The 12,547-nt window shown below is 35.0% G+C and overlaps 1 protein-coding gene across 2 annotated transcripts in view; it reads left to right on the forward strand.

The window, feature by feature from the left end:
• LRP1B (LDL receptor related protein 1B) overlaps positions 1-12,547 on the forward strand; it is a 1,698,272-nt gene that overhangs the window by 1,636,374 nt on the left and 49,351 nt on the right. For both annotated transcript variants that reach the window (XM_081095916.1, XM_081095917.1), the window contains exon 85: positions 9,077-9,251. In XM_081095916.1, coding sequence (XP_080952042.1) covers positions 9,077-9,251 — 175 coding nt within the window. The remainder of the gene's footprint in view (positions 1-9,076; positions 9,252-12,547) is intronic.

The raw sequence follows: 12,547 nt of genomic DNA on the forward strand, positions 1-12,547 counted from the left end.
AATCAAATACAACTTAAGTATAGCACACTGAGAAATAGAAAATCAGATCAGAAAAAGCTAAAAATCATACGATTACACTCATTTGTGGGATATAACACTGAAACTCATAGACACAGACAACCTTATGGTTGTTACCAGAGGGAAGGGAGTTGGAGGGTAAAGGGTAAGTGGGGCCAAATGTATATTGACAAAAGATCACTTGAATTTGAGCAGTGAGCACACAGTGCAATGTATAGATCATGTATATAGAAATATACAATTCTGGCCCTGCTGGCTTGGCTCAGTGAAGGGTCTCGGGTTCGATTCTGGTCAAGGGCACATGCCCAGGGTTATGGGCTCGACCCCTAATAGGGGGCATGCAGGAGGCAGCCAATCAATGATTCTTTCTCATCCTTGATGTTTCTCTCGCCCTCTCCCTTCTTCTCTGAAATAAATAAAAATATATTTAAAAAAATAATTTCTGAAATGATCCATGAGTTTACAATGGAATTCTATATTGAGTCTGAATGTAAGTAGGTCAGGCCACAGAAGAAAATAGTTTCTTGAATAGGTTTAATTTCATGCACAGGTTAGGCCATGACTATAAACTTAAACCTATTCGAAGTTGAAAAGTTTAGTTTAAATCAATGTAATTCCCAATTTCTGGGAATTTAGCAAGTCACATCTTTTATTCACATGACACTGTGGAGGGTCTGTTAGTTGGTTCATTGACCCAGTAACTGAGTGTCTATTCCATGCAGCCACCAGATGTTCAAAGGCTCTTTAATCTAGACTTATAGGCATCCATCTTCACTTCCCACCTGATTTACATCTTCCATCTCCTACTTTCCTCTCCCCATCGGAGCATACACATCCTGGCACACTTCAGGTTCTTTCAGGAATGGGTAAAACTAGAAGACTGATCTCACATTTACATACATTTATAACTGCCATTGGGCTCTACAATAAAAACATCAATAGCATGACTCCTGCTCTCTGCCGTGGTAAGTGCTCTGCTTTACTAGGGACAGTGCTGCCATTAATTCAACAAATATTAGCAGAGCATCTAATATGCCCAGTCACTGTGGCTTGGAATTTAGTCTCGAATAAAACAAAACTGCTCTTTTGGTACCTTGCAGTATTTATAAATAATACACAAACACATTAGATGTTAGGTGGTGAGAAATTAGATGATGGAAAATAAAGCAGGGTAAGCTAGTAACCTAACTACTGTTTGAATGGAGAGAAGGGTCAGGGGCTACAGAAACAAAAGCATATTGGTTACCATATCAAAATTTTGCTACAGAATATTTGTGTATCCATTGTGAATAAAAGAGTAATGACTTAATTTCATCACCTTAAGGTTTGAAACAGTTTACAAGGACTATTTTTTCAAAGAAAATAATATTCCTAAGTAAAAACATCTTGGATTAATTAATTAATTATAGTAATTAATTAATTATAGTAATTTAGTGCATACTTGTAGTCGTGGTAAAGATTAAATGCTACTAAAAATAAAATTAAATTGATTTTCTATAACCTTTGGATTATTGAAAAAGTCTTAGCAAAGTGAAAAGCTTATAATATCAATAATCTGTCTTATTCTTATGCATCTGACTAAAAGTAAACTTGTTCATTTGACCAGTCTGCAACATATTGATATAGAGAGATACATATATATTATAGATTTTGCAAGGTACCACATGAAGAAAAACTAGAAGTAAAGTACATCTAAGTGTGTCAGAAATCATTACTTTAACTTTTAGATTTGGGGTAACATCGAAGAAGGAAGAAAATAAGGATGGAAGGAGGTGAGGGGAGAAGGAGAGAGAGAGAGAGAGAGAGAGAGAGAGAGAGAGAGAGAGAGAGAGAGAGAGAGAATTATGTGCATAGAATCTACATGGATTTGTCTAGGATGGCCTCATATTGTCCCAGTATAATGAAGTGAGGCATTACCAGCCCTTTAGTTAGGCTACAACATGATGACAATAACTTTCTTCATGATAATCTCATCTGAGATGATCTTTTTCATGATTACTTCCTATCCAGTATTTTTCACCTCCCATACCTTTATAAAAATTCAGTTTTCTAAAAATGAGTTATTACTTTGTGCTCCGACTAGTCTTTTTAAAAATTTAGTTTCATTTATTGATTACCTAAACTCTGTTAGCCTCGAGGGTTCTATTAAAGGCACTCTTGAGGACATGAAGAATATTAACACAATAGTGATTATTAATATAGTTGATATTAGTAATTTTATTAGGTTAAAATTAATTGGATTTTAACACAGAGTCAGTGTTTTGATAGAGAAATGCGAGCCTAAATATGGTAAATGACTTGTTTATGGTCAGAGACCTCTAGATGCATGCTTCATTCTCATTTTATTTTTGTCATCATATGCTTATTCACTTATCTTGTTTTAAAGTTAGCCTCATATGATAAGCCATATTTAGCTGTCATCTGCAAGTCAGGTTGTTTACAAATCTCAAATGACTACCACATTATAAATCATTACTTGTTAAACCCTTTTACAGCTTATTACTTTAAAAAAGAGAAATAGTCAACTACGAACATTATTTATACGCAAAAGTTATACAGGATCCTCTGATCTTTCAAAAAATGTTGCCATGATAGTTTTATAAGGTACTTTTTGACTAAAATTATTGATGCCATCATTTTTAGTATGAATTTTGAAATAGCAGTCTGTTAAAAATTTAAATGCTCATCTTTTTAAATCTCACCCCATATGTCTACCTCAAATCAGAGTTTTCAAAACTTGGCTTTCTGAATTTTACATTTTCCTTCTACCTGGAAAGTCAGGGATGGCACTGTTTGCTCAGAATCAATTTTTATTCCTTTATTTTTTTTCAGTTTTCTCTACTGAAATATTTGAGATATATTTCTATTTTTAGTAGTAAATTAGAAAAATGCTAATTTTCTTAGACATGCTTTCCTGATGAAAATTTATCAGCTTTAGTCACAGATTTGCACACATTTCTTTCCCTAGTGAATATTTAATTAGCACCTGGACTAAGTATGTTTTCTACTTTATTCAAGTCGGTTCTGAAATTGGAAGATATATTTAGGACTATACCATAAGTTTAATTATTAAAATACCTAAGGTGTATAAAACATTTGAGGACTGTAAAAAAGAATAAATTCTAGTATTTCTTAAATGTTTTTCTGTCTCCTTATATAAACCTTCAAGAACAATAGTCATAAAATTCTAAGCAAATGTATACAAGTTGCTATATCTCTTTTGCCTCATACACCAAGATAGATTAAAAACTGGCTCTAGACAAGGAATGGCCACAATCCCTCTTATTAACATATTTAAGAATCTTAGAACTTTTCCAGAGAACTTTCCATCTAGATGTCAGTGAATGGTGACCCTTCAGGCTTGTGTTACTTTGTGACACCTTGCCTGTTAACTTGGTCTCATTGCTAGAGGACCCAGATTTGATTCTGCATAATAATGAGTAGGTCACATAGATGGTTAGGTGGTCCCTTCAGGAAAGAGAATCCAGTGCTGTAATCGATGACAGTGCCTGGAGAGGCAGATATCCCTTGGCTTGGGGTAGGAGGCTGAGAGTGACACATGAAGTGTGAGGCGTGGAGGTCTGGTTTGAGTTCCTGCTCTCTGACATTGCAGGTCAAGGCGGCCTCAGGCCAGCTCTGCTGGGCCTGCGCTCTGGCTGCTGAAGGGCCCTTAGACACTCTGACTGGCCGATAGACCCGCAGATATCTAGGAAATTGGAGGTGCACCAGTTTTAGAGACACAGAAAGGAAAGAGAACACTAAAGATATTCAAAATTGCTTTCTAGATTATTTTCCTGAGCCAGTGTATGAAGTATTAAAAAATAAGAGTTTATTTTCTACAGTTAGGCTCACTTATTCTTTTGTTGTGTTTATTTATTTATTTACTTGTCTTTATTGTTGGAAATATTACAGATGTCACACACAACACCCCCCCCCCTTTTTTTTCGACTAAAATCAGACCGGTTCACTGTGATAAGAAAGGCCATTATAGAGGATGGGTGAGTGAGGAGGGAGTCATGATATACTCTTAAGCATGTTCAGTAATACAGCCTCTATTCAAAAATGACCAAAGGGTGTCTTGGAGACATAAGTCAAGTCACATGAGATGACACCATTAGCCAGAAAAAGGACTAAATTTAACCTCCAAATCCCTCATATTCTGACCAGTGTTTTGTTTATTATTCTTATTATGTCTCCCTGGTATAAGTATTCATCTAAAGTTTACAGAATACTGTCTTGGAAATTCTTCTCCATTTTATACATACATAAAAGCAGCCATACACCTCATGAAGGAAGAATATTAGCAGAAGTCATAGGCCTGTTGCTCCTGGCACACAACTAAGTATCAGTGAAGCCTGGAGTGTGAATTGCACTGAAACTGGAGTTCAGTTCTGAGATGTCTAGCAATATGTACTGTGGAACTTACCTAGTCTTCTTTGTGAAAGTGATCAGTTCTACTGTTAATTTATTGGTGTGTGTGTGTGTGTGTGTGTGTGTGTGTGCAGTACTAAATAATCAAAGGCTTGTTTAAATTATTAATCTTAAAGCCAATTCACAGAACTTTTTCTTTTAAGGCCAGGACAAAATTCCCTGAAGTAGAAAATTGATGTACATACATGTAGTTGTATAATTTAGTCTCCCCAACATAACCATTCTATATTACCAGTTAAAGAATCTTCAGGTTCCCCATTATTCTTACTGAGTATCTTCAGCTCCTTTTTAGGTAGTATTATTTTAGTTAGGTTTTCTTCTCTTTAAATAAATTTCATACTTCACGAACTATTACAATTGAATGGCCCATTTACAAATATAAGTTAATAGCTAAATAGTCTTAGCAATTACTTTTAAATAAAAAGAAATATTTGGGGAAAATATTAAATGCAGCCAGAGATTTTATAGACATCTGTGTCTCCATGAATATTCATAAACCTATATGTATACTCATACATGCATATATTTTTATGCAGTCTATTAAGATACTCTTTGAAGATTAACGAGGAAGTATGCCCTTGCATGTCTGGCTGCTTGAAAAGAAATGATAGAATAAGAGAGAAACGGAGAGAGACCGAGTGCAATGATAATCTCCCTTGATAAATGCTTCATTTTGTTGCAGAAAATAGCCATTGACTTATTCTCCAGTTCCATCTACTTAATTACCATGTGAATAATCTGTAATTACATACCCAGTGTTGTTCTTTAGATTACATGATTGTGTTTGTTGCTACTATGTATGCAACTTTAGTGTAATTATCCTATAGAGGTTATAATAATTTTTATATTGTGAATATAAAGTGTTATTATATAATTTAATGGTAATTTATACTTTCTTAGCACAGATTCATTACATTTCGCTATTGCTCCTTCTTTTTATATACAGGACATCTCAATTGTTATGCTATTCAGGGAGATAAAATGCTCAAAATTTATGAGATGGAATGTCCCACAAGAAGGAAGATTTTGCTGGTAGTAAACTATGCTGGTTCTTGGCATAGTGGACATAATTCAGACTGATTTTGGTTTCTTGTTTTTTACTTGCCTTAGCCTTTCAATTGGGTCATCTTCTCTCTGAGTGCTGATGTCCTGTCTATCTATCTATCTATCTATCTATCTATCTATCTATATATATATATGTAACTGTTATATATATATATATATATATATATATATATATATATATGTAACTGTTATATATATATATATATATATATATATATATATATATATATATATATAAATATAACTGTTCCTACAGCTCCCTGTATCCAATTAAATACATGCATGTCCCCAGCAAATAATCAATTATGGATCCACCGCTTCCATGTTATTCTCATGGTTAAATTACTCATGTTCAAAATGAGAATCAACCATGTTGTTCCACCAGCTTTCCTTTCCATAAATTTCCTTTCCATAGACTGTTTGTTCTTGCTGCCACTTACTGGCCAGTCTGGCTGCACTCTTTTCAATCTTCCATTCCTCTCTTCTGTCTTCAATCCCTTCCCTATCCTTCCCCTCCAATGAAATGTTTCCTATCACCTATGTGATCTTCTAACCTGTCTTCCTTTAGTCTACCCCTTTTATTTACTCCCCCTTTTCCCAATTATCTCCTTTTTTATTTCTAAAACCATAGATTAGTTTTGCCTCTTGAACTGTATATAAATAAAAAGTAGTATATCATTTTTTGTCCAGTTTTTCCTTCCAGTATTATTCTTGAGTGGCTCATTCATATTTTATGTTTCATTAATCATTTCTCTATCTATCTATCTATCCATCATCTATCTGTTTATTCCATTGTTTGAGTGAACCGCAGTTTATCCATCTTTCTTGTGTTAACATTTGGATTATTTTCAGGTTTTGGATCGTTCTAAACAGATTGCTATGCACATTATGTACAAGTTATGTGCACATATGTTTACTTTTCTCTTGGCTATATATTAAGAGTAGAAATGCTAGGTCCTAAGATGTTGGCATGTTCACATTTAGTAAATACTTTCAACACTTTTTCACATTGGTTGAACCAATTTACGTTCCCACTAGCAATATATGAGAGTTTTTGCTATTTGTGGTCAATTTGGTGGGTGTGCAATGGTATTTTTTGAAGTTTTAATTTTTATTTCCTCAATTACTTATGAGTTGTGTATATTTTTACATCTTTTAAAGCTTATTCTAAAACAGATTTAATTTATGCAGCAAAATTACGTATAATTGGTGAATTGTAGATAAGCCTTTATCATTGTCCTTTAGCACCATCGGCAAGTGCCAACTATTCCTTGCTTTAGTGTGGTGAAGGGCAATCATCAACCTTCAGAATGTCTCTCAAGTTTTCTCAGCAATATGGTTATAAAAACAAAGAGGTTCAAGATTTTAGATTTAAAATTACATTTAATTAAGTTTCACAAAGTTAGTCAAGAAATAATCTATTTAAGTCAAATCAAATCATTTATAACTATTAGAGCAGGGGTCCTCAAACTTTTTAAACAAGGGGCCAGTTCACTGTCCCTCAGATCGTTGGAGGGCCAGACTATAGCTTAAAAAAAAAAAAAAACTATGAACAAATTCCTATGCACACTACACATATCTTATTTTGAAGTAAAAAAACAAAACGGGAACAAATACAATATCTGTATTTGCATGTGGCCCACGGGCCTTAGTTTGAGGACCCCTGAATTAGAGAATGTAGTTTCTTTGCTACTGTGATATTACCTCCATATCATCATTTCTTACACTCTCTAGTTCCCAAACTCTCGTTCCCCAATATCTGCCCCATGGAAATCACCTGGGCCTCATCTCAGATTTATGAATTAGAATCTAGGGGTGGGTGGTGGTGGGACATAGGGAAAGGCACTGAAATCTGTGCTTACAAATAAGTCTTCTACATGATTCTGATGAAATACCATTTTGTAAACTTCTGAAAAAAGAAAATTATATGAAGATTTGCAAAGATACCTTAGGCAACTTCTGTGTTCCAATAGATAGCTGACCCAAGACCAAATAATGAAATGTAAAGCAACTGGGAGAGTTTTAAAAGAGTTCTTTCTAAATAAGAGTTATCTAGAAATCTGACCAATGAGTGTTCTTTAGAGAATTTTGCATGAATTGGAGACAGTACTAGATGATCATATAGGTTGTTGCTAATACATTCTTCTTAAATGCAAATAAAATGCATGTTGTGTACAAATAAACAGATTTAACTTTTAGATCTCCAATTCTTTCACTTTTGAGTATATAACTCTTCTTGAGTATAGCTAAAACTCATGTTAAGTATAGACTCTTGTAAGCATTGAATATCAATGTGGGTACTTGGCATAATGCAACAGAAAGTATGAGATTGCATGAAATAAATTTCCGTAAATATGAAGCAAGTCTGTCAATAAATTTAATTTCTGTCTGATTTAATAAAGGGCTAAATAAATATATAAACATGAGAATAATAAATTATGTTTTAATTTGTCTCATCCACTATAATTGTCTTTGAGCAGGTTAAAGTTTATAAATTGTGATTTTTATCTCAGCTAATCTCATTTAACATTGCTTCACATTTAGATAGCTAAAAGGAAATTGCTGCTTCCAAATCCAAACTCTGGTATCAATTTAATCATTTACTTTGCTTAATATTATTTGTATTGTGAATGTCAACATTTTGAATGTTGTAAATTATAATATATTCATAAACATAGATGTAGACATGTCTGCTTTTCAAAAGACAGAGGCTGAATGTCTAGTTACAGAATTAGTGTGGCTATCCCACTAAATGATCTTTGTTTTTATTACTCATGTTCAGGAAGTATAAAAAAAGAGGTATGGGAATAAATATTTGAGGACGTCTTCCTTCGTAGTTGAGGAAATTGTCTGTAATGCTCACTAAGGAACTTCTTTCAAAGCAAAGAGCTCAGACTCCAGGGCGGCTTTCCCTCTGCCTGATGAGCAGGTTATGTTCTCACCTGGGAGGGGACAATAGACTAACAGAAACGCTATCCTTTCCCACCCATGATGGACCAGCCAGTTTCCCAGGCCACTTTCCCTTGGCGTTTCATCAGAGGCACACCTATTGTCTGCCCACCTGCCCAGGTCTTAGAAAACCTGCTCTGGCACGTGTCCAGGGGGCTTCTCTCCATCACACCAAGGCCTGGTGCAGAGGGAGGAGTCCCCTGTTCACCATACACCACCCTGTTCTCTGGATGAAAAGTGGTACATCTAAGAAAACTTGAGCATTTCTGCTCATTTCAGAATACTAATATTGCTCCCCAGAAGGAAAGCTAAGGAGCCTGTTGACTTAAACTTTAAAATTCAGAAACCGAAGAGTTTGTCAGCTAGCATTATATCCATATAACCCGTTTCCCCTTAGGCAGCTGAAATGATTCCCAACTCAGGCAAAAAGAGGAATCAAATCAATAGCATTATTAGAAATTTCTAGTTCCATGTTATTACAAGCTGTTTTGTTAAATTAATCTACATATTGATCAACTGACTTTAAATATTAAATGAAATGGAAACATTTATTGTGACTGAAGAAAAATATCTTGTAATATAATTTTATTTTTCTGTTGTGCATTCTTCGTAGATGTGTGTCACCACTACTGTGTGAATTCTGAATCCTGTACTATTGGGAATGACGGAAGCGTTGACTGTGTCTGTCCAACACGCTATGAAGGACCAAAATGTGAGGTTGACAAATGTATAAGATGCCACGGCGGGCACTGTGTTATAAATAAAGACAGTGATGATATATCTTGCAAGTAAGTGGACATCAATTAATAATTAAAGTATTTTAACCCAAAGGGTTTAGCAGTCCAGCAAAAAACTGTAAAAACAATGTAAATTCTTTTTATTCTAAAATATGGTGACTATTGCATCCTTGTGTTTTTGTGGGGTTTTTTTGTTGGAGATAAAGTTCAGTTCATTTAAATTAAATCTAAATTATTCAACACCTGTTATGCACATCGTGTGAACATGAATATTAATCATGTAATGATATGGTCAGATCATTCCCTATATAGAATATTTATAATAGTAAGCAAGAAATAGTAAAATGCAACATACCTTCAGAAAGCTATATGTAATATTCCTAAATTAGGATAGCTCAGGCTTTTAATTGTTTCATTATTATTCTCTACAGTGAGTATTGGCTCTCTGTTGTCACTAAACGATCCTTTTGGGGGAGAAGCAAAGGACCCGTCTAATGGAATCAAACATTATGTGGGGTTTTTGTTGTTGTTGTTGTTTTGTTTTGTTGTTATTTTTACTTTGAACATAAAAATAAGGAAAAGGAATAATGTTTCCTGGGGAGCAACTAAAACAAAAATGTCCAAGTTACACTTTGGTTACATTATCTTTTGCCCTTTGGCTTCAAGGTCAAGTGAATGGAAAACAGATCTTTGCAGCTAAAGGGTAATGTCATTCAGTCTCTTCATGAAACGAGTTTATGCCACTGAGGTTAGAGGTCAATCCTCACTCCAAACTTCTTTCAACAACCTTTTAAAAGAAGAACTTATAAAGCACTGGACTTATATACCACTTGCCTTGCTTAGGAGCTAATAAATGATGATATGAGACAGAAAAGCAGGCCGTGAGTGTTCCTGCCACAGCTCCCGCCGCCACAGCTGTGCGAGGGCGCCAGCCCTGAGTTACGGTGCTCTGCCAAACAAGGCCCATAAAACTTTATTACCTACAGCATCAACATTTTTCCCTTTTATTTACTCTCATTTTAGAATTTACTCTAAATATGATTTGTGTTATCATCATGAATGTCATTTACGCAAACCCTCTAATTGGTTTGTGTGAAAGTACCTTATTTTTTCTTTAAAGTAAAGTAATTGAAAATATGACTAATTACAAATATGTGCCTTTGGTAAGTACATAAAAGCAAAATGCATTTTCATATAAACTGCTAAAATCGTGTTTACTTATTAAGCCCGTCAGTTCTTTGTGATGAGACTTTAGCCTGCCAGAGCTCTAATTCAATTAGTGGGCGTATGTCTTTCTTCCTGTCCAGGGCACCATCTCAGGAATGCGCTGTAGAGTCCTCTTCACAACCCATTTCATCCTCGCAGGGAACTATGGCCCTCACCTACGGCAGGCTGTGAGGCAGGTTCCCACTCAGTTTACCTTAGAAAGTTCAGACAGAGTCACATGCTCTGTCTCCGTTACATGGGGAAGTTCCAGGACAGGAAGGGAGGGCGGGACTCTAGGGCATCAGTGCTGCCTGCTCTACAGGGAACTTGGCTCTGCCGACCAAAACACATGAGCCTTATAACTCGAGTAGGCTATTGAGGTTCAACATGTACTCCTGACTCTTAAAAGATCTTTTTCAGAAAAATATATGTAAAAATAGGTAAATAATAGTTGGTAGCAATTGAGTAGATAGTGGAAGTTTACAAGTAGGAGTATAATACTTGATTTATTAGACAGACCATAAAACGTACATGCCAAACAGGACTCTGGGTATGCTGAAATTATTAGACGTTTGTTTTCATTTCTAGGATATGCTTTATCTAAGCAGTGAATGAAGTTTACAGTGATATTGGAATTTGTTTCAGATGTAAAGAACTGATACTAAAACAGAAACACAAACGAGTTAATGTAAATCTTTTAAGTAGGAAAAGTCCAGCTGCTATGTATGCTTGTGATTCCTAATAGGTGTGTTTCTAATGTGTAGCCAGCCTATGAACTGTCAATTAGAATAGATACTCTGTCAAGTATAATGAGCATAGAGATAACATGGAGCTAATTGAATTTTTTTTTTCTCCTCTGTAAATCTAAGTAAATGTTGATAAAGAAAGATTTTTTCGTAATATTTAGTAGTCGACACAATGGCTTTGATGTTGATTGCTATGGTATTATTTTCGTCTACTGGATAACTACTAATTAACTTTTGGAAAATGATATATAACAAACTGTCTGTGCATGTGTGTGAGACATATGTCTGTAATAAAATTATGATAAAAACTAGCATTAGAAATGTGAGCTAGTCCTAGACAGTTTGACTCAGTGGATAGAGCATCGGCCTATGGACCAAAGGTCTCAGGTTCCATTCTGGTCAAGGACAAGTACCTCGGTTGCAGGCTTCTCCCTGGCCCAGGCCCTGGTTGGGGTGTATTCAGGACACAATCAATCTATGTGTTTCTCTCACATTGATATTTCTCTCTGTCTTTCCCTCTCTCTTCCCCTCTCTTTAAAAATCAATGAAAAAATATGCTCAGGTGAAGTTTTTTAAAAAAATGAACTGTACTCTGATGCATTATAATGATTTGGATAATTTGTGTTTTTAATTTGAAATATATACAAATTTCTGTCTTCAATTGAGAATTCAAAAAAATAACCTTGAGAAAGAGGCAACGTCTTTTATTACTTGTGGAAGCAGAAGTTTAAGAGCAATGAATAAATATGCATTTTTTGTTTTAAAAGCTGGTATTTGGTGTATAGTTATCTTTCGTATGGAAAATCACTTCATGCATAATGAGCTATTTTTCTCTTTGATGTTGTACCTTTGACAGAACAAGAAACTAACTTTCTGCTCTTTGATTTTTAAGGAGGGTAGGCATGGAGGACAAGGAACAGCCTCCTCAACCCACTTACCATACAGACACCAATACCGCTGAATATGTGTGAATTTGTATTCGCGTGCCTTCATAGATTATAAAGGATGTGACAGTCTCTGTTAAATCTTGGAAACTTTAAACCACTGCCTCTCCCCCCATATTTGGTCCCACTTTCTTTATCTCCAGTTCACTCATTGCTTCTGTTCATCTTAAAAATAAATGTGATTTTAAAATTCATGTCCTTAACAATATTTTTAAATTAAGCACCCAGAAAAAGTTATAAGCAGTTTAGTCCATTTCCTGCTTCTCTGCCAACCACATGAAGTCCAACAAATATGCACAAAATAAATGAACTACAGGATTGCTAACCAATATTTCAGGCATCTAACCTATCATTGGCAATTGCCCTTTGATGGATGTACTGTAGTAGATATCCATTAGGGAAAGGGTCAAAGTGATCAATCAATGATATTGCAGCCTGATTTCTTTGTCAA

This window comes from Myotis nattereri (genome assembly GCF_964212035.1).
Source record: "Myotis nattereri genome assembly, chromosome: 7".
In the NCBI taxonomy this organism is placed as follows: Eukaryota; Metazoa; Chordata; class Mammalia; order Chiroptera; family Vespertilionidae; genus Myotis; species Myotis nattereri.